Source organism: Adiantum capillus-veneris, chromosome 21 (assembly GCF_014529385.1).
Source record: "Adiantum capillus-veneris isolate H3 chromosome 21, ASM1452938v2, whole genome shotgun sequence".
Taxonomy (NCBI): Eukaryota; Viridiplantae; Streptophyta; class Polypodiopsida; order Polypodiales; family Pteridaceae; genus Adiantum; species Adiantum capillus-veneris.
In genome coordinates, this window is record NC_140951.1 from 18,576,921 (window position 1) to 18,603,495 (window position 26,575).

Here is a 26,575-nt window from a genome sequence, read left to right on the forward strand (position 1 = left end):
ATGGCAAAATTGGACCAAATTGGGCCATAACTTGGGAAAACAGGAGAGAAACTTGTCCAAACTTGAAAATAACTTCACTAGTGTGTTAGGATATGCTATAAGAACAAGTAACCTCAAGTTTCACTCCAAATGGCTGATGAACATGGATCACGATCCATGACCCCCTACAACCTTTCCAGGCAAAAATCATACCCTCATGTCCCAAATGCCAAAGATGACCTAACCCTAGAGTTCCAAGTCATTTGAGCTTCAAAACCCTTGCCAAAATGCTAAAATTCTCCAAGTCTGAGAAAATTTCCAAAGATTGGCATAAATCTTTAACCAATGATCCAAATTCAAAAAGAAGTGAACCATAGCACAAAGCATGCTTTACCAGATGGTATCATAAGAAGTTCAACATGTGTTCCAACATGGATCACGATCCATGACCCCCTCAATCAAAATTGACATGTAGCCTCATGACCTAGTACCTGTAGCTATTCTAGATGCACTGGTGAAGTTTGGTCAAGTTTGGACTTGTTTTGATCAAGTAATGCTCATTATTTATTTTATGGTCAAGTTTGCGTTTTTTGACTTTCTCGACAACATTTTAGCCAAACTTTTGGAGCTAATTCAATGCAAATCTGATGACAGAATGCCTTGTAGACGACCAAGGAAGTAGTGGAAAGCTCCCTCGTACCAGGCGGTGGAGATCTCATCGGATGAAAAAGCCCACATATCAGAGGAGGAGCTTGCAAAGATATCGGCAAATAACTTTATTGGAAGATCTGAGGCAGCGGATGGCACAAAAGTGAAGACTACAATTTTTCCAAAAGAGCTCTGGACATTGCACCAGTAACAAGAAGTCATTGAGGGATCCAAGTGTCTACGAATGGACACTTTCTTCAAACAATAGCCATAGGGAACAAATTTTCAGAGAGCACATGAGCTGATGATCTCAATTCAGTACCATGGTGAGGCCACCTTGATCGACAAAGACAGAGAGACGGTGAAGGTTTGGATCAACACTGATCTAATCAACCAAGCTTTACATCTACAACTGGGAAACCATAAACTGCTACTCAAGACAAAGGCCATAGATAATGACAAAGCAGTCATCAAGCAGCAAGGGCACAAATTCACCTACAAGGATTTGGTCTATTCAGAGACGGAGTTGCCACTACGGCTGATATCCCAACATCTCAAGGTACAGAAGCCGATAAGGTACACAAAGCCTAATCTACACATTGCAGTGTTGGCCATGGGGCTTTTCAGACAAAGGGTGGTCCACTGTGACTTGGGGACATGTATCATTGAAATTTGGTCAAGGGGAACCTCAAGAGTAGTGAGCATTGTCCTCCTTTTGTATTGCTTTATCTTTTCTATTCTTTTCACTTTTCTTTGCTCTGGTGGTTTGTCCTGATCATTCTCCTCTTTGTCGTTGGCATCAACTCCAAGCCTTGTTATTATGAGAGAGCCTCTGATGAGTTTGTCTATGCAAAATGTGAGTTTTCAAGTCTGTAATTGGGTCTGAGCCTTGTAAAATCAGTCATTGGCTAAGAAACTCTAGGCATAAAGTTCACTTTTGTAAGTGGGAAAAGGACTAATCATTATCACAAGGTTTTGAGTTTTGAGCATATGACTAAGAGTGGCTACTCTCACACGCTTTGTAATCATCATATCTTGAGCTCTAGTAATCACATTTTGATTTCCAAACTTGCATTGTGTTCCTTGTCTACTGCTCTTTCATTTAAGTGTAATCATTGTCAATTCTAGTGTGGTTTTCTACTATGTGTTAGCAAGATAAATCGGTTGTTTTGAGTGCGTTAATGGGTGTTTTTTGACTTTTTGACCATAGGGTAATCTTTCTGGTATGTTCTATTGCAATTTTTAGGACCTTGCCGATCTTGAGAGTGATATATTTGTTAGTGCATTAGATGACTCCATTGTGTAGGTTCACTAAATACTCTTTTGTTTAAATTTTCAATGTATCTTTTTTATTTTATTGTTTTTATTACATATAATGAAAATTACCAATTTTTATAACTTTATTATATCCTGTGCCTATTAGATCTACTTTTCCTTTGAGAACGTTAAAATTTTCTTTTGTTTTAATTTGGCAATGTGTCCCTTTATGTTTTTATTACATATAAATCTTTCACAAAATATGAGAATCACATTTTTAAAGAAATTTTATTATATCTTATACCTAGTAGACCTACCTTTTCCTATGAAAACATTATTATTATTTTTTGTTTTAATTTGGCAATGAGTCCCTTTATTTATTTTACTTCCTTCTCATTTTCTTTTGTTTTAGAAATGCCAATGTGAGCCTTTCAATTTGTTATTTAAGTGGGCCCCTCTGTAACATATAGGCCCTTTGTGATTATGTGTGTATAATGGACAATAAAATTTTATATTAAAATACAAAAAAAGACATGTGATTGTAAGCACTCATTCATACCCGCTCTTCACAACTCTCATCCTCCTTGATAATGGGTCTTATCTTTCATAGATCTTTGTGACTCTTCACCTTGTTTACTATATACTGGCACACTAGTAAAGAAATTCAAATTCTTTACTAGATGCTGCAACAATATTCTCTCCCCCAATCCCCTAATAAAAAATCCATGCCAAATGCCCCCCCTCCCCCACATGTCTCCTCAGCGCCCTCTGCTCGCACAGCTCGATCGCCCTCCCTTGCGCCCCACCGTGCTGCTTGCCAGCTACCCCCTTCCCTTCCCTCACCTCCCGTCTGCACATTGTAGCACTGGAGAACTCTCCCCTGTGACACAGGAAGAGAGAGAGAGAGAGAGAGAGAGAGAGAGAGAGAGAGAGAGTAGGTTACTGGATTAATTTCACAAAACAACTACCATTTAACCATGAAAAAAAACCACAAAATTTGCAAAAACCCAAGATTTAAAACCTCATCCCAAGAGTACAAAGTGAGTAATGGTAAAAAAGGTAGAGGGTTTTTTTCTAAAAACAATAAAATAGAGATTTGGGGTTTTTTTCTCCTAGCCAATGCATTATATAAAGGGGTATCGTGTTACCTACCACCATCACCCACAAAAAAAATAAAAATGGTTAGTTCATCAAGTGGAAGGTAGGTGTCATGGGATACTCCTACATGTTATAGATGTCCGTCTAGTACAAAAACTTAGAGAAAAAAAGACCTGGTTTGGAGGCTCCATGGGTAGGATGTAGGTTATGAGTTGAGTAGCAAGGGTTGGAATGTAAAGAATGAGGATGCAAGAGAGCTACACAAGACAAGCACAAAGCACACAGAGATGGAAAGCTTCTTCTTCTTCTTCACAGAAAAGAGAGTACAAAATGACTAAGTGCTAAAGCTAAAAAGTAGCACATATGTACATGCGGTCACTAAGTGTGAACTCGCTAATGCATACTAGGCTGGCACTATAAGTGTAGTCCAGCTGTAGAATCACTGGCAGAGATCCTCCGTGTCGGTCACCTAACGCGCCAGTGAGTAAATGCCGTAAACGGCCAAGACCCGTAGTGGATGCCAGCTCAAGATGTAGAGCTCGACATCTCAACACTCCCCCTCGAGCTCTGCATGTCGCAGAGTCCAAGCATAGTCCGGAAACGTCGAAGCTTCTCAGCTCCGAGGGCCTTGGTAAAGATATCCGCTATCTGCTCCTCTGTGCTGACGTAGACCAAGTCGATGTCGCCCGCCAACACTCGCTCTCGAACGTAGTGGTAATGGACCTCTATGTGTTTGGTCCTGGCATGGAACACTGGGTTCCTAGCCAACTGCATGCTGCTGAGGTTGTCACAATGGATGACAATCTGTTGGTCCACCTGCACTCCCAAGTCCTCAAGTAATGTGCGTAGCCAAGCTACCTCGCACGCCGCAACTGCTGCACCTCTGTACTCGGCCTCTGTGCTCGATAAAGCAATCGTAGGTTGCTTTTTGCTGATCCAAGTAACAGCAACACTCCCAAAAGAGAACATGAACCCACTCGTAGATCTCCTATCAACAATGCTACTTGCCCAATCTGCATCTGTATACCCATACAATGCTAATGGCACATCTGCTGCATAGAACAATGCGTAGTCAAGAGTCCCTTGCACATACCTAAGTGTGCGTCGTACTCCATCCAAATGTGGCTTCCTCGGAAGCTGCATGAACTGACTCTCCAAGCCTACTGTGTAGCTCAAGTCTGGCCTCGTGATAGTCAAGTAGATTAGACTACCCACCATCTTCCTGTACATATTGACATCCTCAACAACACCACCCTTCTCTGCACTCAGCTTTGCATTCACATCCAAGGGAATAGAAATTGGCTTACGATCAGCCATACCATACTTTGACAACATGTCCAAAGCATATTGTCTCTGTGATAGCCATACACCCTTTGGAGTCCTGATCACCTCAATGCCAAGAAAGTAGCGCAACTCACCTAAATCTTTCATTTCAAACTCCTGTTTGAGAAGACCCTTCACATGGTCAATCTCCATAGCATTGTCACCAACAATAATAAGGTCATCTACATATATGGTAATGACCACAATCCCCACATCACTCTCACGTACATAGAGTGAATGATCAGCATGAGCTCTCCTAAAACCAATACTGACAAGATACTTGGCAATCCTATCATACCATGCTCTAGAGCCCTGCTTCAAACCATACAAAGCTTTGAGAAGTCTGCATATATAATCTGGGTAACCTGGATCGACATAACCAGGTGGCTGATCCATATACACTTCCTCTTGCAACTCACCATTCAAGAAGGCATTCTTTACATCCATTTGATTCATAATCCATCCTCTAGATGCAGCCACTGCTATGACAGCTCTCACAGTCGTCATCTTTGCCACTGGAGCAAAGGTCTCCTCATAGTCTATGCCATACGTCTGTGCATAACCCTTTGCGACCAGCCTTGCCTTGTGACGCTCAATGTTACCATCAGCCTTATGCTTGGTTTTATACACCCATTTACAACCAATAGCTTTCTTGCCACTTGGCAATGGCACCAACTCCCATGTGTCGTTTGCTTCCAATGCAACCATCTCTTCATTCATTGCATCATCCCAATGCACATTTCCAACTGCATCCTCAAAACATGTGGGCTCCACATCCTGTATCACCTTAGCCATGTAGGCTTGGTGATGCACTGGATACCCATCATAAGTCAATTTCTGAACTGGATTTCTGACTCTATTATATCTGCGCTGTCCTAGGTCACTCCTTTGCCCTCTAGCATCTTCTTGTACTTTCCTTACACCAGGTGTCCTGACAGTCGGAATTCCAAATTCCTCATCAAGACTTTGTTCAGAACCATCTGAATCCATGTCTACATGTGAAAAACCTGATGATGCATCAGCCATAAAGGGAGGTTCATCAACCTTTTCCTTTCCTTTTCGTGATACATTCCCTGTACCTGTTGGTGGAGTAACCTGCGTACGTAGTCTACCATTCCATGGTTTCTCAACAGAGCCACGAGAAGAGGACTCTTGTGGTCCACTCAAAACCTGTGACTGTGGCCTCACATTTTGTACAACCACATCATCTTTTACATCAGCCCCAATAGTGCCATGTGCATTACTGTACCAGCTGCTCATCTCATCAAAGACTACATCTCTGCTCACTCGTAATTCTCGTGTAGTAGGATTGTAGCACCTGTACCCTTTTTGTTCAAGGGAATATCCCACAAGAATACATTTCTCTGCTTTAGGATCCAATTTCCTACGCAACTCATCTGGTACATGCACGTAAGCTATGCAGCCAAACACTTTCAAGTGTGCCAAATCAGGCTTTGTACCTGTAAACTTTTCCTCAGGTGTTACATAATGCACCGCAGCTGTAGGTGTCCTGTTCATAATGTACACAGTTGTATTTACAGCTTCAGCCCAGAAATGATGAGGCATGTTCTTCTCATTCATCAATGCACGTGCAACCTCTGCAATGTGCCTGTTTTTCTTTTCTGCGACCCCATTCTGTTGTGGAGTATATCTGCATGTAAACTGCCTGTGTATACCATGCATTCACAGAAAATCTGAAAAATCATTGGAGAAGTACTCTCCACCTCCATCTGACCTCAATGTCTTGATTTGCATATCTGTCTCCTTCTCAATCATGACTTTGAAGTCTTGAAAGTGACCAAACACTTCACTTTTGTTACGCATGAAGTAGACCGATACTTTCCTTGTATGGTCATCAATGAAAGAGACATAATACCTGCAACCATGTATACTTGCAGTATCGGTTGGACCCCAAACATCTGTGTGCACCACCTCAAGTGGCTTTTTACATACATTGCGCTCATGTGGAAATGAGCCCTTTGACTGTTTTCCAAACTGGCATGCTGCACACACTTTATGTATACCATCCACCTTGAATTTGGGCAAACCTTTTACAATCTGTTTTGATTGCATGCTGCGCAATCTCTGCTCATTGACATGGCCAATGCGTTTGTGCCAAATGTCAACATCAGCCACAACACCTGTGCCCTGTGCAAATAATGCAGCTTTTACCTCAGGCATGTCTACATTCAGCGTAAACATTCTGCCCACACATTTGCCCTCTGTGATCAGCTTACAGCCATTCTGGAAATCTTCTACATAACAGCCATTCTGATTGAAGCGAACCTGCAAACCCTGCTCAACCATTTGTCCAACAGAAACAAGATTCTTTGTAATGTTTGGGACATGAAGTACATCTGCTAAGTACTTTGATTTCCCACTCTTCGTATTTAGAGGTATGTCCCCTACATGAGCAATGGGGTGAGCTGTGTCATCTCCTGTCTGCACATAGCCTGACACATCTGGTTTGCGCATATCTCTAAACCACTCTCCACGAGACGTTATGTGATTAGAGGCACCTGAATCCACATGCCAAACATCATCTTGGGTGGAATTCTCTGCAGTCATTGTATTCATTACATGCTGCATAACAAACATGCGCTTGTTTTTGCTGTCATCTGCATCTCTGCTGGTAGATGCATAGTTGCCCTGTTCTCTCTTTCCACTTGCTTTTCCCTTTGGACAGTCACGTGACATGTGACCTCTTTCACCACAAGTCCAACATTCTCTCCTATCTGGAGTATGTTGATGCCTGCTTGATCCTGCACCACGACCTCTTTGACTCCCCCTGCCTTGAGACTGGTTTCCCCTGCCACCTATATTGTTTTGATTTGATTCGCCGTCCAGAAATTGGCCCCTGCAACCCCTTGGGCCTCGACCACGACCTCTACCTCTACCTCTGTTGGAGTTAAAACAGAAGGCCTGTTCAGAATTATTTCTGCCATGAGAAGAAGATGTGCCAAGGTTCTTCTCCTCCAGAATAAGCATAGAAATCAAATCTTGGAACACGGGGATGTCGTCTCTTGTATTCATGGAAGACCTGAAATGTACATACTCATCTCCTAAACCATCCAAGCATGCACGGACAATGTCATCATCTTCCACCGAGACTTTAATAGATCCAAGAGCCTCAATGATACTCTTGATTTTCAAAGCATAATCATTGATGGAGAGGTTGTTCCTCTTAACCTGATTTAGCTCCGACTTTAGTTGAAGCTTTCTGGCCTTGGTGTTCACCTCGAACACTCTACCTAAGTTTTTCCATGCAATGGCGGGGGTTTCAGCATCCTGTAGATAGCCCATCATGCCATCTGTGATGCTCATAGACTGCCAATACATCACTTTGCTCTGGCCTTGTTGCCAGTCCCTCAAAGCTTTCCTTTGTTCTGCTGTAGCATTTGCCTCGGGAATCTCTGGTTCCTTTTCATTGTCTCCTTCTACATAGTCCCAATAACCTTTTCCTTTTAGGAAATTTGTTATTCTAAACTTCCATGCAGGGTAGTTATTTTCTCAAGCTTCTCAGTAACAATCTGACTGAAACCGTCAGACATCTTGAAGCACTAAGACAAAATAGCTGCAATCTGCAAAAACCTGCAAATTTGCTGAACCTGCTATCGTGGTACCTGTAACGCTTTCTACACTCAACGAGTGTCCACAATCAAGCGTACATACAACCACTGTACTTGTACAGTAAATCTCTGTATACTGCACTTTGGAGACCTGTTCAGAAACTTGTCGTGGATTGCGAACGAAGGGATTGTGATGCTCTTGCTCTCTTAGCCTCTCTTGCCTGCACCAGGCTCTGATACCATGTAAAGAATGAGGATGCAAGAGAGCTACACAAGACAAGCACAAAGCACATAGAGATGGAAAGCTTCTTCTTCTTCTTCACAGAAAAGAGAGTACAAAATGACTAAGTGCTAAAGCTGAAAAGTAGCATATATGTACATGTGGTCACTAAGTGTGAACTCGCTAATGCATACTAGGCTGGCACTATAAGTGTAGTTTAGCTGTAGAATCACTGGCAGAGATCCTCCGTGTCGGTCACCTAACGCGCCAGTGAGTAAATGCCGTAAGCGGCCAAGACCCGTAGTGGATGCCAGCTCAAGATGTAGAGCTCGACATCTCAACATGGAGTGATCTTCCCTAGGAGTCTTTGGAATTTCTCCATTTATATAGATGTTCTCTTCACTCAAGGTTTCCCTCCAAAAAGAGTCGGATAGAGAGAGTGGGGTTTTTCTAGCTCTATGTGAAGGGGGAGTAATAAGTCAGTTTTAGAGGCATCATTTAAACGAGAGAGAGAGAGAGAGAGAGAGAGAGAGAGAGAGAGAGAGAGACCTTGGGCTATAGGATTGCAGGAACTCTCGACTGCGTTCGGCATAGGAAAGAGAGCGATGAGAGACAGAGAGAGACCCCTTAGGCATTCGAATGCAGCCATGGCAAAGACAGATGTTTTTTCGACTGTAGCACTGCAACAATGACAGACATCACCTCTCTTGGATACTCTCCACGCCCCTACCCAACAATCTCACAAGTGCGCCACAAAGCCAGAGAGAAATGTGTGGAGTGCAGCTCCAAGCGAGAGAGAGAGAGAGAGAGAGAGAGAGAGAGAGAGAGAGAGAGAGAGAGAGAGAGAGAGAGAGAGAGAGAAGAAGAAGAAGAAGAAGAAGAAGAAGAAGAAGAAGAAGAAGAAGAACAGAGTTTTAACGTCGTAGGAAACTATCCCAAGAGACCTTAAAGATCTAGCCGACGAGGAGAGTTAAACTCAAAACCTGTTATTCAAGAGGGAAATGGCATAACCAATCTACCACACTCGGGCGATAGAAAGGTTATACCATTTTCCTCTTTTTATTAGCGTACACCTACACACCCACACACACACTCGAGAACAAGAGAGTTTTAATGTCGTAGGAAACTATCCCAAGAGACCTTAAAGATCTAGCCGGCGAGGAGAGTTGAACTCAAGACCTGTTATTCAAGAGGGAAATGGCATAACCAATCTACCACACTTGGGTAATAGAGAGAGAGATGCCACCGCCTTTGCAAGCGCGAGAGCATGATAGGAGACAACGCAAAGCATCTCGACTCCTCAAGAGTGAGCAGCCCACGCAGGTGAGAGAGAGAGAGAGAGAGAGAAAGAGAGAGGCTAGTTGAGTCGGTGCTCCGATATTCAATCATTCTAAAAGAATCTCATTGAGATTCTTACAAAGTTGGATTTTTGAAAAACAACCAGACACTCAATTTCGCAAACAAAGCACTCTAAATTGAAAAAGCCATTTCAACGCTGGAAAGCTAAAAGCGGGCTTACTTCCCAACAACATTGGGAGAGTGAGTGAGAAGTGAGTACCCTCTGAATTTGAGCGCTGTTCTCAATCGATCATGGTGTTGAAGGCAGTGGCCGTGCTTGTCGGCAGCTATGGAGTCTCCGGCACTGTCCATTTTACGCAAGAAGATTCCTCTGGTAGGTTGTGTGTGTGTGTGTGTGTGTGTGTGTGTGAAAAGCTAACGATCTCTTCCGATTCCAGGAGCTATAGCTTGAGCTCAACTTAATTGCTGTGATTTTGCCCTAATCTGCCCCCCCACCATCAAGAATTAGTCTGTTTGAAATTATGAGAGCAGGTTTCTTGGGCTTTTTTCTGTTATGCTGCTGCTAAGTTTGTTTTGTTTCTGACCTTCTCTATGGTTTAAGATCCTTCAACACCTGCTTTGATTTGAATGAAATTGTAGGGTTAGTAAGTTAATTTTTATGGTTTTACTGCGTTGTGCATTGACTTAGAAAATATAACAGCCTTTTGTTGTCTTGTTTTGTTAATTTCTTCGTATTTGTGTTGAGCTTGAACTACACTTATCTGTTGCTCTGCTTGCAAGGACCATGCGTCATCAATGTGCATGCATAGCCATGTTGGGTTGGTTATATATAGGAGAATTGTAGAATAAAACCATGGTTTCTTGAGTTTAATATGACAAGTTCATTGAGACAAGTTCATCAATGAACTGGGATCCAGGTGTAAATCAAGAAAGAGTTTGGCAAAATTGTATTGTTCTTCTGATCACTATGTGAGAATGGGCTCAAGAATTTCTTTTGACGCCGTATGGTGGATGCTTTGCATTGGGCCAATTCAATGAATAGAATCTTTCCTTGTGGCTGGGCCTATTTTGGATTCATCTAGGTATATATATATATACATTTTATTGGGTTATTAGATCAAAGCAGAAGGTGAATAAGTTTTGACGGCATCGAAAAATGCAAGAATGAAACTACTAGAAACAAAGCTATGGTGGTTTATGGAATTTTGTACATGTATTTGGAAATAGATTTTTGTAAGGCAAGGCTGTCTTCGTTGATTGCTATTTCTGTGGCAAAGTAATTGACACGGTCAGTGATAAAAAAAGTCTTCTGAAGTACAGTGGTTTTAGTTAGCTCCGTGGTCTTATGTAATAAAAATACTTGCTCCATGCCAATAAATTAGGTCTTATACATTCAATTGCTAACTAGCAGCTTTATTCTTGCAAGGTTTGAGGTTTATTTGCAACTTGTGGGACACAGCTACTCTGCATATAATTGGTTGACTGATGAAGTTGGTGTTTTGACTGGGGCAATGCTTCTTGTGTACTTTTTCAAGTTGGTGGGTTTTTGGAGTCGGTATCTCTTACATGTATATTCATTGATCTCTAATCATACATACTGGAAATCAAAGCCTTTATGAGGTTCACGGAGTGTATGACAGGCAGATTTCATCCCTGTATCGTATGAGTGTCGTGCTCAGCATTGATGCAGGTCTTTATTAGCTACTCAATTTGTATCTGCTTCCTTTGAATCAACATGTCAAACTATGCTTGCTTGCATTCACACAAAAAATACTTGCACATGTACACATATGCTTGGTTTGTTCATCTATTTGGTCAATTTAATAATCTCAATAAATTGAGAAGTTAATGGTGATAAATTCCAAATGAAATTTTAGTATGTACGGCATGGCCTATAAGATATGCAAGGTTGCATTCCAAACACTCTTGTCTTCCCATACCTTACGATAAAAGACCGTAGCGGTATTCAGTACTTTACATTCTGTGTTGTTACACACACACACACACACACACACACACACACACACACACACACACACACACACACACACACACACAAATACACATACATATGTGTATGCATGCCTGTATCTATGGTTGTGTACATATGGTGTGTGCATGCATTTACATGTACGCATGCATAAGTTGTCACAAACGGGAGTGCACACGAATAATCAATAAGCTGAAAATAAATAGAATATTGACCAAAAGAGACAAGAGAGGAGATCGACATAGTATTGGGGACCAGAAGATGGGTTGGTCCCCCCCTTAAAAGAGAGTATCTTTATTGAGGGTGAATCGTTTTACAAGCACAAGAACTAGAGAGACCCCTCGGTTCTAGAACTTAGACTTGATAGTCGTTTCCTTCCCAATAGGGAAATCCGAGAGACGAGCTCTCAATTTCAATACCTTTCTTGTTTGTACACAGAGCATAAAGCTCCGCAAACCTTTCCGAAATCCCCGATCATAGGTGAAGCCCCCTTGCTCCTTCTCCGCGATGGAGTACCTGCAAAAGCACAAACACAAAAGCGACAACTTGTAAAGCGTATTTACAATCTTCACCTATTGAAAGAGCGACCTCCGTACTCCGACTTCACGCGATCAGTTGCGGTTTGGTAGTGGCAGAGTCTCCTTCTGTAGCGCTGGGAAATCTGTGGAGAGGGAGGGCGCTAGGGCTGTCGGCTGCTTTTATAGGCTCATGGAGGCGGCAGGAATAGTCGGGATAGTCGGGCAGTTGGTGCTTTTTCTAGGAAGTGCAATGGGGCGCTGAAATAGCAGGAGAGAGGGTTGGCGGCAAATTCTAGAGAGAGGAGAGAGAGATCGCTGCCCTACATGCTGTTTTTGGCAGATTTTTGGGGGCGTCTTCTTTTGTCCCGTTTTATTTTGATGAAGGGATGCCCACATTGCAGCTGGCCACTTAATGAAAAGTGTGAACTTGTTAAAAAACTCAATAAAATCTTGTGAGCTGAAAACTGATCCTACACAGCACTCCCTAGGTATCCCTGGATGGAACCTCATGTGTCACAAGACGGGCACCACATGCCAAGGAAAAGAATAGATTGAACAGACTTTTACACTTCAATAACAACTGAACTAAAAAAGAGAGAGCACACGCGACATGGAGTGGCGAAATTTCACCCCAGAGAGTATTGGCCTCAAACCTTGGCACCCTTTTCGGTATTTCTTTATATTGATTCAACTGAGTACAATGCCGGTACTCACGCTCTGCACCTTCTACAGGAAGCATGCCAGAGAATGGGCCCTTTGCACATATTTAAAGGCCCTTGGCCTTGAAAAGCAGTTACTGAAAAGCAGTCAAACTCAAAAGCAATTGGTCCCAGAAGCACTCGCGCCAAAAGCTGCTAGCGCGTTTTGCAGAAATCCGTATAGCTCTGCCACGCCAGCAGTCAACGTAAAACGTGGAAATCCGTACAAGTTGCCACGTCATTAGTTGCTATGCAAATAGAGTGTGTGTGTGTGGTCCTGCTTTATTTAATCCCTTTAGGTCACTTGGGCCCCATTGGACGGGGTCCCATAAGTTGACAGGAACTCTTTTAAAAAACAATAGGACACTCGGCAAGACTTTGCAAGTTGGTAAAACTTCTTCTGCTGCTTCTGCTTCTTCACTTAGGGTTTAGGCACCTCGGTCGGGATCTGCAAGTTGCCTCTGTCCTTTATGGCTTGACACATAAGCAATTTGTGACATCCCCCCTTCTTGAAAGAAAGTAATCGTCTGTGATTAGAGCATATCTGCAAAACAACTCAAGTTAGCTACAAAATTTTCGAGGGTCATTATGAGGGACAATCAGTTTTCTCATTCCAAATCGAAACTCTTGATTTCTTGGGTCGTTGGCTTCCCAGAAGAATCTCATCCAATAAGGAGTCTCATTCTAGATCGGAACTCTTGATATCCTGGGTTGTTAACTTCCTAGAATATCTCATCCAATAAGGAATATTCAGTGGTTGGCACATCACAATGCAACACAAATGCTCACATATGCATGTTATAAGACGTAGAAACATAAAGCCGCCGATGAACATTCCTCCCGCATAACCTAACAAGGTCCGAGCCGAGAGATATTCAAGGACTCCCTCATCACTCCTTCCGCATAACCTAAAAAGGTCCGGGCTGGGAGATATCGAGGCCTTTTACAACCAACTGTCCCCCCCAGACAGCAATCCTGCGTCATTTGGAGGTGTTGAGAGTAACCACTACTCAGACTTCTTAATACTCCCCCCGTAAATAAGAGCACTTTTCAAACATTTCAATACTCCCCTCACAAATAACCATAAGGATCCGGGCCATGAGTATGTTGTGCAAGCATTCTCAAACACCATTTCTCACTACTCCACCCGAGAGTAAATCACCAAGAATTGAAACCAGTATTCAAACCAGAGTCAAACAGTTCAAATCGGCACCAAGACAGGTTAAAAACAGATACCATCCATTTCAAACAAATTCCAAACAGGATGCCGTATGCAGCTCCTCAAGCTAAAGTGGTAACTCAAGCCTCTGACGCATCTCCTCAGTCACAAGACAAGGCATCTGTGCCCAAACCTGCTCCCTGCATGCATCCTGACGCTCTGACTGGGGCTCTGCAGACAGTAGCTCACGGTAAAAGTCAGTAGCAACTGCACGCATATCCTCAGGCTCAGAAGCAACTGACCCGTCGGGCCTTCTCAACTGATTGACCTTGGCATGCGAATGCCGAGGTCCCATTGCCTCAAAGAAAGCACCCGTCACTCTGTCGCCCATCTGGGTCCACTGAGCTGCCTGTCGGTGGAAAGCAAACTCATGTCGCCTCTCCTCTGTGCTAACAAGCTCCTGACGAGCCTGCTGTAGTTGCTCCTCCAACCAAGGACTGTCTGGATGTTGCTCTTGCATTCTCTGTAGCGAAGCAATGCCCCGTCTGAGACGTTGCTCCTCCTCTCTCGCTGTAGCCCGGCGAGCCAGAGACTCTTGGAGAAAAAAACGGCTAATTTGAGCTAGGCCTGAGGTCACTCTGTCAGCAGGAGAATCCTGCCTGTCCAAGCTCTCTGTCCAGAGAGCCTCTACCCGCTCTCTGAGTGCTGAGTCCAACAAGACATTCTCTGGGATGCGAAGCATCGTGCTCCCACTCCTCTGCCTGTTTGCCACTGTGAGGATCACTGGTGTATGGTCCGAGAAGGAAGTCCCTGCCAGAATGCCCACTGTCCCTCCCAAGTCACTGAAATGGTCACTAGTGTAGAAGCGATCTATCCGCGATAGATTCACTCCTCCCACTCTGCGGTCCGAATGAGAGAAGGCAAGGCTGTCTGGGGGCCTCACAAAACCAGTGCTACCAAACATCCGAGACCCTCAAAGTCATACAAAACCTCTCCCAAGCTGCCAACTCAACTCCATGCACGGTAGCGTGGCTATCACCAATCGTGTCAGAAGGGTCCTCCAACATGTCGAAGTCCCCTCCTATGCACAAGTGTTCTGCCTGGGGTAGAGACTCAACTATCTGTGACCAAAACTCTGCTCGAGCACTCGCTACATTGGGTGCATAGATGTTCAGGAAGCCCACTAGGCAACCCTGAACCTGCATAGTAATCCATTGAGCCCTGCCTGGCACAATAATCCCTCTGTCCACAATGGCCTGCTGCAAAGAGTCCGCAATAGTCATACATACCCCACCCTGGATGCCTCCAGGTCCAAAAGCAGCTGACCAAAAAGTGTCATATCGTCCATGCAAGAGCTGACCACAACGTCTAATGCGGCTCTCACACAGATGGTGCTCCTGAAGCATAAGGAGATCAATCTCTCCTCCCACAAGGCAGCGCTGAAGCTCCTAACGCAGTCGGCCCCGCTAACGTTGAAATTGGGGCCCACCTAGTCCCTGCACGTTCCATGAGACGATCCTCATGGGGAGCGAGAGAGAACAGATGTTGCCGCAACAGCTAGACGGGCTATCTTCGAGGCTGGCTTGGATGGGGAGTAATCCGCATCCGAACGTCCTCTAGATAGACGCGACTACAACAAGTGCTTGGCCCAAGCCCAAGCAGAGCGAGCCGTACGTAAAGCAACCTCCTCTGTCCAGGAGTCCTCATGAATGTATACATAGCATGGGAAGCACTGTGTATCGGCAAAGAAGTAAACCACAATGTGTCTACATCTTGCTGAATCTGGAGGTGTCACCGCAAACTTGGCCAATGGCCACAGAGTCTGAAGCATGTCTGTAACTCCTAGTTCTCTCATGTGGTGAGAGAACTCTAGGACCTGTGTGTGCAACCATCCCAACATTGAGTCGAGAGTCCACTTTGTCTGGTCCCTGCCGCAGAGGGGAAAGGAGAAGCCAACTGCCGAGTCCAAGGCCTCTGTCCCCCTAGCTGTAAGGAACAGAACATGGACCCTGAAGCAGGCTGCCTCATGGTGTGCTGAGGGGTCGTCGAGAAAACGAGTGAAGTCGTAGTCGAAGAAATCCCATCGGCGCCGGATGTCAATGCTCGTCAGACCTTGAGGGATATCTGCAAGGGGGGACGTCTGCACCTGTAGAGGGGGCCGCAGGAAAGGCTGTCCCTCTCTCGCCAAGCGACTCGTGGCAAAGGTGCTGCCAAGAGATCTCCTAGCAGCCGGAGAAGGCCCTGCCCCCTGGGATGACTGTGGAACTGAAGCGGGAGGGGGGGGGGGGAGAAGGAGCAGGGGGGAGCGGTGGAGAAGCGGGGCGGGGGGGAGCGGTAGAGGTAGAGGGGCAGGAGGAAGAGACGGTGGGAGCAGGGGGCGGGGGTGAGATGAGGAAGAGGGGGGGAACTCTGGAGGGGGAGGGGCTGTTGAGGGTGAAGCTGGGGTGGGGGCTGGAGCAGGGACCTCATCCTGCTCAAGAGGACCAAACCGGTTCCCAGTGGGAACCCACTGCTGCTGAGTAGGCGCCTGAGGACCACACTGAGTGCCAAGCTGTCGCTGTGGCCCCTGTCGTCGTCGACCACGGACCTGCTGCCATCCCTCCTCCGTTGGAGCCCCAGGCTTAGAGGGTGGCTCTGCATGTGTGCGCTGTCTGTCTGTGTCTGCTGGCCAGCCCTTGCAGGCTGGGGCTGGGGCTGAGGCTGAGGCTGTGGTGTATGTAGGTCGAGGCCTCCTCCGTGGACAGGCCTTCGCTAGATGACCCATCTGTCGACAAATGAAGCTCTGGTTTGGGAGGCCCAAATACTCCACACTCTGTTTAAACCAACCTCCACTCACCCGAGGCAGAAGAATAACCTTCGGGAGCGTGTGAGTGTCTCTGACCAAAACGCGAACTGAGGGAATGCTAGCTGCCTTGGCAGCTACTGAGGCTGCCGTGCGAGGTGTCTCCAGGACAGTCCCAATGGCTGAGCCGATCCTGGACAAAAGTGGTAAGTACTCCCTCCGCAAACCCGGAAAGCAGACGATGGGGATGTCTGTCTCCTCTACTAGAACATTCGAAGCGAAACCATGTTTCCAGTGTCGAAAGTGGGCTCGTGCTGCTCGGATGGTCAATGGACTCATGGCGATGACCTTGGACGCCATCTCGGAGGTCTCAAACTCGATCTGATAGTAACCTCGTCCGAGTATTTGTACGTCCAAGATCTTGCCCACCTCTGCGAGAAGGCGGGCCTGGAGAAGGTCACGCAGCTCTCCTCTGCTAGGTCGGGTGCCGAGAATCTTGCATATGTCAGAAGTCGCCTGCAAGCGCTCTACCTCTGCGGCTAGGCTCGCTTGCTCTGTCGGCGAAAGAGCAAGTCGAATGGTGGGCTCAGCGGGGTCGGGCGAGGGGGCTTCGGACGAGTCTCTCTGTGGCGGAGCTGGAGCCTCCATCTGTGTCTACTGCTGTGTCGAAGAAGCGGACAGTGAAGCGACTCTGCAGCCGAGCGCGCCGAACACTAGTGTCCACTCACTTTGTTTGTGATCATAGCATTCTCTCATTAAGAACGGAAGGCTCTACCTTCATTAAGAACAAAAGGAACCTTGAGCACAGTTCGGAGCACTCATCTTGAGCAAAGCGCAAACATTCATTCCGCTGCACCTAACATTGGTATTAGAGCTTTGGCAGTGTTCTGTATCACTCAAGGAAAGAACCACAAGAATTTTTTTTGCTTGTTGCGGTCGCACGAACCCAAGTTTGCTTGGGCGTGTCGATTCCTAGTCGTGTTTTTGAAGAGTGACAGGAATCCTAGGAAAGAAGGGTTTGTCCAGCCTCCCCTTGTGTCTCTTTTCACTCATTGAGAGCACACTTAGCGGCCGGCCAATCGACGTGAGGTGGGAAAAAGCAACCTTGGTGTGAGCGCAAGGCCGCCAAGGGGTGCGCCCGCAGAAAGGAGTAGAACTCGGGTGAAGAGAAGATCCTTCTCAAATACGGTTTGCAAGCGAAAGAAAACCTCAAGAACCTCAAGACCCTCAAGAACCCAAGAACCCAAGACCCTCAAGAACCCAAGTTCCTCGTGAACTTAAGAACCAAAGATCATAGTGTATGGTCGTCACCCGAAGCGGAATGAATACTTCGCATACAGGTGATGAGCATGAGAGAGGCGACGAAGAGTTCTCCCCACGAAGAGATTTTTCCGACCCTCCCCCTTCGCCATCTACGCCACGAGTTGTACCAACTTCTATGGAGGCGATGGTCAAGTCGATGTTGGACATCATGGCACAACAACAAGAAACGAATCGAGTTGCGTTGACACAACTAGCAAGCAAAGCAGAACAATAGGAAGCTAAGAACCGCGAGCACGACGAAAGAAACGAAAGAATTGCCGCACAACAAGAAGCAAATTGCATTGCTTTAGAACGCGAGCGCGATGAACGAAAAGAAAGAAAAGAACAAGGAAAGGGGAAGCGGCAGCGCGGCCTTGGAGGCCGAGCGTGCCGCTCAAAGAGTGGCCTTGGAGATCGAGCGAGAGGCTCAAAGAGAACTACACACTCAAGAGTTGGTTCGACAAGTACTTGCCTCGAAGCCCGAACCAGCCAAAGATCGTGGGAGTTCCTCAAGTGGCGCAAGCCACGTGCGGATTCCAACCATCCAGTCACAAAGAAGTTGACATCAGTAAGTATGATGGTAAGATGGATGCCATAGTGATTCATTCTTGGTTGCATCAATTTAATGCTTATTTTGCGACAACTAAGAAGATAGGAAATAGCAAAGTTTTGACGGTATCCATGTACCTTGCCGGTGATGCCATCAATTGGTACCACGCATGGCAAGAGACACAGTTAGCCGCGCACCTAGAGGAAGCCGACGAATTGACGCCCCTTTCCTTCAATTGGGCTGATTTCCAAGACAAGCTCAAGTCGCGGTTTATGCCACCTCAGTACCTCGCACGATTGAAGGACGATTGGCGTGCTCTCAAGCAAAATGGTATGCCGGTTATGTCTTTTTCTAATCGTGTTTTGCATCTAGGTACCCAATTACGCAAGTCGGATGATGAACGCAAAGAGGCATTCCTTTTTGGGTTAGACGACTATATCAAGTTTGATGTAGAAGTCTTGGACCCAATCGATCTCAACAAGGCGGTAGCAATTGCTCTCGCACAGGAGATGAAGCACAACAAGGGAAAGCCTAAGGAGAACAAGATGTCCACAAGTACCTCGCAGACTTCTCAGAACCCTCAGAACGGTAAGAACGGTAAGAATGGTAACTCCTCTAACCAATCTTCGAACAGCCTCAGAAAAGAATTCTTCCAATGAATCTAAGGGTAAGGCTAACACAATTGCTAAACCTAAGCTTACTCCAGATGAAAAGGTAGCACAAGGAATTGTAGGAGGATACATCACGTCGGAAGAGCAGAGCACTATTCTAAGGAAGGTCGTTGTTTTCATTGTCACATTAAGGGTCACATAAAAAGAACATGTCCTGAGCTTGAATCGAATGCATCTAAAGAATCCACAGAAACCACTTCCTCTGTCAATGCAATTAATGATAACACGAGTGTGCCCCAAGTCTCTCATGACCCTCCCATTGATGATTCTCTCATTAAATGTTATGGTTATATGACGGGGCAGCGTTTTGTCATATTGTTTGACCCAAGTAGTATGCATGATGTGATCAGTCCCTCTCTTGTTGAGAGAGCCCGCCTAGAAGCTAGTCAGAGATCTTCTATCGAGGTCTTTGGCTTTATTCCCGGTATGGACGCTCTCATCACGGGGGAGTGCCTTGATGTGTTGTTTGCAATTCAACAAGCTGCCTTCACTAGAAGATTTGTTGTCTCTCCTCTCTCAGGATGTGATATGATTTTGGGCATTCGATGGTTTCGTGATGCTAACCCTCTCATTGATTGGGAGGCTAACACTTTCACTCTCAATGCCAAAAGTGATTCTCCCATTGTCATTCATGGAGAGGACATTGTTCATTCTCCATCTCTCATTGCTAATATACAAGACAAGATTGAACGGATTCATGAGAAGGAGACTCTCAGTCTCTTTTTCTCCAAAGCATGACACACAGGATTTGCATTATTGTGAGCAACATGATGATTTGATTGACAATGATCAGCATGATGATTTGGATGATAAAGATAAGCATGATGATTTGCATGATCAAGATGTGATTTCTCACAAGCATGATGAGTTGCATGAAGAAGATGTGATTGTTCACAAGGATGATGTGTTAGTTGATGCTTTTTCTAGCGAAGCTAGCCTCGTTGCAGAGTCGATCAATCACGAAGGATCGATCTTGGCTCTCGAGCCTAGGTCCAAAGAACCCTCACAGGAAGTATTATGTGTTCGCATGATTGATACGCACGCATTGTTCGAGTGTTTCATTCGTGACCGTTTTCTTTATTTTAGTCAGCGTCCTTATGTGATCCCTTTTCTTAGGCATGACATATTGTACGTTGAGCACGTTCCACTCATGAATGAGCACGGATGTATGCGGATTGTTCATGAAAAGCTGAAAAGTATGCATTCAAGGAAGTCACATTCCATGTCTCTTCCTTGGCACGACACAGTGGTAGAAAGAGCACATGAAAGTGTGAGCACCATGCATGGGCATTTTCGTTGTGAATTGCCACAGTGATTGCTCTAGATCATAAGAGAAAGATTCAATCTCATTGTTTGCATGTGTTGATGAACGGTTTGTCACTCCGTCTCTATGTTCATCTACATTGCATACACAGTCTTTAGAGAAGACAAGATTTGTTCCAGTCACTTTACATGGAATAGGTATGTTCATGTTTTTGTGTTGGAAATGGTTTCAGGAATTTTCAGCCATGGAGATTCTTGAAGAATAAAGAAGCATGACACTCGACGAAGTTGAAGCATCGAAGGAGCCACAAAAGACTTTGTCTCGCTTTCGGCGCGGCCCAAAGAAGCAAGCGTTGCAGACCTTTATGAAGTTCAATTACCGCACGATCCACACATCAGAGTGGGCCGGCGAAGAGTCCCTTCCAAGATTCCGGATGCTATTGGCGATCTCCCTCGACGCCATACAGTTCGGTACCAGTACCTCACTTTGAAAAGGAGGGGATGTCACGTGACACATCCAACCCTATGTGTCCGTGGACAAGCTACACCATAACAGGGTTTCCGTCAGTCCAGTCAGTCTAGATTAGAAGTGATCTGGCACTTTTTGTGAGTCTATTCGTAGACCGTGCATGCCCAGTCACTTAGTATAGATGCATATCCTCTGGTTGCACACAGCATGACCATCAGTATTTCCATCAGAATCTATCAGATTCTATCAGGGGAATTTCCCAGTGCATTTAGCCTATTTTACCTATTTTTGGCATTTTTCACTTATTAATTTAAGCGACTTTCCAACAAAAGTAGGTAGGGCAATTTGGGTAAGAAAATATATAAGCAAACCAAAGTTAGCACTAAATGGTAGATGAGCCAGGTGTACAGCACAGTGTTACCAGGGAACGGACATTTCGGGCCTTGGAACGCCGAAACGGCGTTCCGGCTGGCTGGGATTTTCTGGAACGCGTCGGAACGGAACGGCGTTCCGGCTGGAAACTGTCACCGGAACGGGACTACCGGAACGGGCTAGAACGGGACGGAACGGACCGGAACGGCCATAAACGGTAGTTTTTGAAATTGAAAAAAATGACTGTTAGGCAGCCAACGGCCATTTTCAGCAGTCAAAAAAGTATATAATGCTCCCCTCCTCCCCCATTCTTCACACACTCATCAAGCCTCAAGGCCCATTCTCCCTTGCTTGAGCCTTGCTCTCAACTCTCAAGTCAAGCTCATTCTCCCTAGCTTGCTCTCAACTCTCAAGCCATAGTGTGGCGCCGCGGCATGCCTCAAGGCTCAAGCTCTCAACCTCTCTCTCTCTTGGGCTAACTTCTAAGTTCTAACCCTCAACTTTCAAGGCTCAAGGCTCAAGCTCTCACGGAATCAAGCGGCAAGCCTCTCTCTCTCAATCCCTCTCTCTCTCTCTCTCAAAGTTCAAGATCAAGCTCTCTCTTTCACGGATAATCCATCATCCATGGCCTCTTCTTCTCGTTCAACCCCCTCCGTTCATGCGGGCAACACTCAAAAGGCGAAGGAATGGTCGTGGTGGGATGAAGTGACCTCGGAGGGCACCTTGTCGGCGGCGGGAGGTTCTCGTGCATGGGGATGCAAGCTATGCTCTTACACGCGGAAAGGGGGGCATGACAAAGTGAGGGCACACTTTCTTCGAGTGCCGGGACATGAGGTGAAATTTTGTGCCAACGTAACCATCGAGAAGAGGAAGGAGCTCGAGGAAAAGGATCGGCAATTCAACCATAAAAGCCAAGCCGGCACGCAAAGGTATTGATCCAAAGACCCTCATTTTCCCTTCTTCCTCTCTACCCGGTGTAGGTGTTGGTGCATCTTCAAAAGGTCCAATTCGTCGCCAAAAGACCCTTACCACCTCTTGGGACCCAAAGAAGAAAGAAGAGGTGGATGCGGCCGTGGCCCGATTCTTCTATCACGACCATATCCCATTTGTCGCAGCGAGGTATGTACATTGTTTTATGATTCATCAATCTTCTCTCTCATTTCTTCCGTTATCGTCGTTTCCACTTTTTTGATACTAACCTCTTCTATGTTTGATCGAAATAGGTCGGAGTATTGGAAAGTCATGGTGCAACGGATAGGAGAGTATGGCACCGGCTATGTGCCGCCATCTTCAGAGGCTCTCCGAACCACCTTGCTCGATCGAGAGAAGGCTATCGTGGAGCAAGCAACCCTCAACATTCAGCGTCTTTGGGCAAAACATGGCGTTTCCCTCATTGCTGACGGGTGGAGCGATACAAGGAAGAGATCTATCCATGGTCTCATCGCATACTCCAGTGGAGAGATGTACTTTGTGCACTCTCATGATGCCATTGAGAGTGGCAAGTCCGCCGATGTCTTCTCTGCAGAGTGGACAGCGGCCATAGAAACCATCGGTGAGCAACACGTGGTGGCCTTTGTCACAGATGGGGAGGCATCAAACAGGGCAGCAGCAGCTATCATAGAGGGCCACTATCCGCATGTCACAAAGTGATGACGTGGCGGACAATAGAAACCCTAATTTCTGCCAAAAACCCTAAAATTCCTGCAAACCCTAATTTTTGCTAGAAACCCTAAATTCTGGAAATCGCGGAGGCGGATTATTAATTTTTTTTTTTTTTTTTTTTTTGGAAAATGATGAGCGACGCAAATTTTGCTTTTGCTTTTTTTTTTTATAAAAAAAAAGAGAAAAGATTCTCTAAGAGAGAGAGAGAGAACTGATGCTTTTGATGTTAAAAGCTTTTGGGGCTCTGCTTTTGGGCATCCCTTGTAACCTTTAAATTAGTGGTGAGGGCCTCACTTCTCAGAGGAGCTGGACGCAGAGTCTGAGAGTGAAATCCTAACCGCTCTCTTGTACTTTGATGATTGATTAATACAAAAAGAAATACCGAAAGGGGCGCCAGTCTTTGGGGCCAATATCTCTAGGCACGGAACTCCGCCGGGCCAGTGCAAATCTATTGTGATCTGGGAATTGTTTTGAAGTGGTTATTTGGTGCTGTCGCGGTTGATTCTTGACTTGGAGTGTCCAAGTCAGTTCCAGTGGTATCAGAGCACGGCCGATTTCTCTTCTACGGGAAATCCGATCCCCGAATTTTTTTTCCGCGGCACATGTGGCTTCAGGCAATGATCAGTCGACTCCCTCTGCATCTGGAGATGCGGGCTGGGATCACAACGAAGATTCAGACAGAGAGTATGGCCCGCCTCGGCCTACTCAGGCGGAGCAAACAGAGATGGAGTGTCGTCAATTGATTGGCAATGCAACAAAGATGATGCTCAATTTTGCCAAGGACCCGAAGATGGCAAAATATATGAACCAGACCTCTTTGAAAGAGGTACAGATGGAGTGGAAGAGAACCACAACACCACTCCCGAAACCCGCTCTCAAGAAACCTTCTGCCTCCAAGAAAATATACGGAGCAGGAACTGGAAAACGTGGTTGATGCACGGATTGCTCAGCTTTTTGACACGCAAAAGAAAGCCGAAAAGCACGGTAAAAAGCAGAAGAAAGGCATTGACTTCCCGGGATATTTGGGTCGTCGGTCGACATTTGACAAGGCAAAGAAATTGAAGAAGCGCGTCAAGTTTGAAGACCTACCCAGTTCTTCTTCTTCTTCTTCTGACAGTTCTTCTAGCTCCTCGGATTCGAGCGAAGAAGATAGAAAAGGTAAAAAGCGAAGCAAGAAGCAACGCTTTGGAAAGGGCATGAGAAAGGCAAAGAAGGCTAAATCTCGCCCAGAGACTGACAGTTCTACTGAGGACTCGTCTACAGACAGCTCAGATTCCGATGACGGAAAGTTTTATGCGAACAAGAAGAATTTTTACAAAGCCAACCAGTATGACTTTCTCGAAGATAAAAGCAAGAAAGTCCGAGAGTTTAAGGAAGGTGGCCACTCGATCAAGTTTGATACTTTTCAGGATACTCAGATGCTTCGAAGGCTTTGTCTTTTATACAACAGTTTGACATCGCTTTCGTGGGAGGACGCTATTCAGAGCACTCCAAGATTCGGAGAGCTGCCTCTTACTCTAAGGGGAATGCTCGTACTTGGTGGTCCACGCTTCTATTAAGCAAGATTGTGCCAGTTACATGGCTGAAATTCAAGAGGCTTTTTATTTCTTCTTGGTTGACTCAAGAGTTTGAGCGAGATATACGAGCTGCTTGGAATCATCTCCGGATGACCAAGAGCGATACAGTGAATTCTTATTGTGAAAGATTCTGGAGCTCTTCATTAAAGAAGATCTCGTTCAGAGAACAGATTGAGCGGTTTACCTTGGGTCTACCTACAGAGATCCGAAATCACTGCTTGGAACAGAAGTCAGCTTCTATTCAGGAGTTGATGAGTCATGCGAAGCGGGGCTTTGCCATTCACTCTGGCAGTCTGACCTACCCCACAGATAAGGCCATGACACAACGAGCCGAACAGACTTCTGGGAATGAAAATAGAAAGAAAAAGAGCAAGCCAGAGAAAAAGGATGCACAACCCAAGCTTACTCCTGAGGAGAGAGCTCGCTTCATCAGAGAGGGGAAGTGCTTTGGATGCAGGAAACATGGACATATTTCCGCAAAGTGCCCTGATAAGGCACAGAAAGAACAGAATGATAAAGACGACGACAGGTCTGAGAGTTCGAGAGCAGCTGAGGAATGTGGCAGAAAAGGCAGATAGAAAAGCAGAACTGGTACCACATGGCGTGGGACCTGCACCGAATCTAATGAATGAAAGTACAAACTTTGCCGCTTTCGGCTCAAAGCGAAGGATCAGGAAGCTCTTTTGAAGGAGCCAAGGCCAGCTTCTTTTCACTTGGAATTGGCAGCTCGATTTGGAACTACGCCCGACAGACTGACACCACAGGTGGAGGTAGTTCGACTGGCACCCGGATGGGATGTTGCCATTACACCGAGCATTGGCAAACTTCGTTTGCAATGACAGGGGTGTTCAGGGCACGTGAGTGACGTTCTACTCGGGATCCCTTGGTACCACAAGAACTACGCCGTGGTTGACTACCGGGCCGAGAAAGCGACTTTGATAAATAAATGAAGGGCTTAGAGATTGTACTTGATGAACTTCAGTTTTCTTACTCATTCTTTTGGGAGAACTGAACGATGGATAAAAGTTGAATATGTTTTGACCTGAAGAAAAGAACGCCAAGATTTTTTTTCTCCACGCTCATGCCGATTGCTTTTGAGAGGGCCTGAAGATCATACCATTGATCTGATATCTGGAAGCACGCCACCGAATCGGCCACCTTATCGTGTGAGCCGAGTACAGAATGAAAAGATTATGAACCCAGTGAAAGACCTCTTGGAAAAGGGTCTTGTCCAACCTAGTACTTCACCGTATTGCTTTCCAGTGTTGTTGGTTTTGAAGAAAGATGGATCTTGGAGAATGTGCATCGATTATAGCACTCTCAACGAAATCACCATCAAGAACAGATTTCCGATTCCTAGGATCGATGATATACTCGACAGGTTATAGGGATCCTCGTGCTTTAGCAGGATTGACTTCAAGAGTGGATATCATCAGATCAGGATAGCACCAGGAGATGTCTACAAGACAGCTTTTCGGACGACTTTTGGGTTATTTGAGTTTTTGGTGATGCCTTTTGGCTTAACCAATGCTCCTGCGACATTTAACCGGATGATGGACAGGATTTTTCGAGAGTACAGGCTATTTGTTGGCACTTTCTTTGACGACATCATTGTTTTCTCCAAGAATGAGGCAGAACACAGAGATCATCTGCTTCAAGTCTTTCAGGCATTACGAGATCACAAGTTAGTGATTAATGCAAAGAAAAGTGAATTTTTCCTACCAGAGGTACACTTTTTGGGACACATTGTGTCAGCAGCAAGAGTGCAAATGGATCCAGCCAAGATAGAGACTATCCGTGATTGGCCCGATTTGAGGAATGTCCATGAAGTTAGAAGCTTCTTGGGACTGTGTTCGTACTACAGGCGGTTCATACGAAAGTTTGCAGAGGTTGCTTCCCCTTTGCATACCTTGACACAGAAAGAAGTACCTTTTTCGTGGGGACCCACAGAGGTGACTGCCTTTCAGACATTGAAAGAGAAATTCACTACAGGACCAGATTTGACTTTGCCGGACTTGCAGAAGTCATTTGAAGTATTTTGTGATGCTTGTGGTCGTAGTCTGGGTGCGGTCTTGATGCAAGAAGGCCATGTCATAGCTTACGAGAGCCGTTTGTTCTCTAGGCCGGAGATGACAGCACAGATCTATGGGAAAGAGCTTTTGGCGGTTA

At 45.6% G+C, this 26,575-nt stretch overlaps 1 protein-coding gene across 1 annotated transcript in view; it reads left to right on the forward strand.

Moving 5' to 3' along the window:
• The first annotated feature begins 9,605 nt into the window (after positions 1 to 9,605).
• LOC147430616 (superoxide dismutase [Cu-Zn] 1-like) overlaps positions 9,606 to 26,575 on the forward strand; it is a 33,605-nt gene continuing 16,635 nt past the window's right edge. The window contains exon 1 of the mRNA XM_086493208.1: positions 9,606 to 9,766. Coding sequence (XP_086349334.1) covers positions 9,685 to 9,766 — 82 coding nt within the window. The 5' untranslated portion in view covers positions 9,606 to 9,684. The remainder of the gene's footprint in view (positions 9,767 to 26,575) is intronic.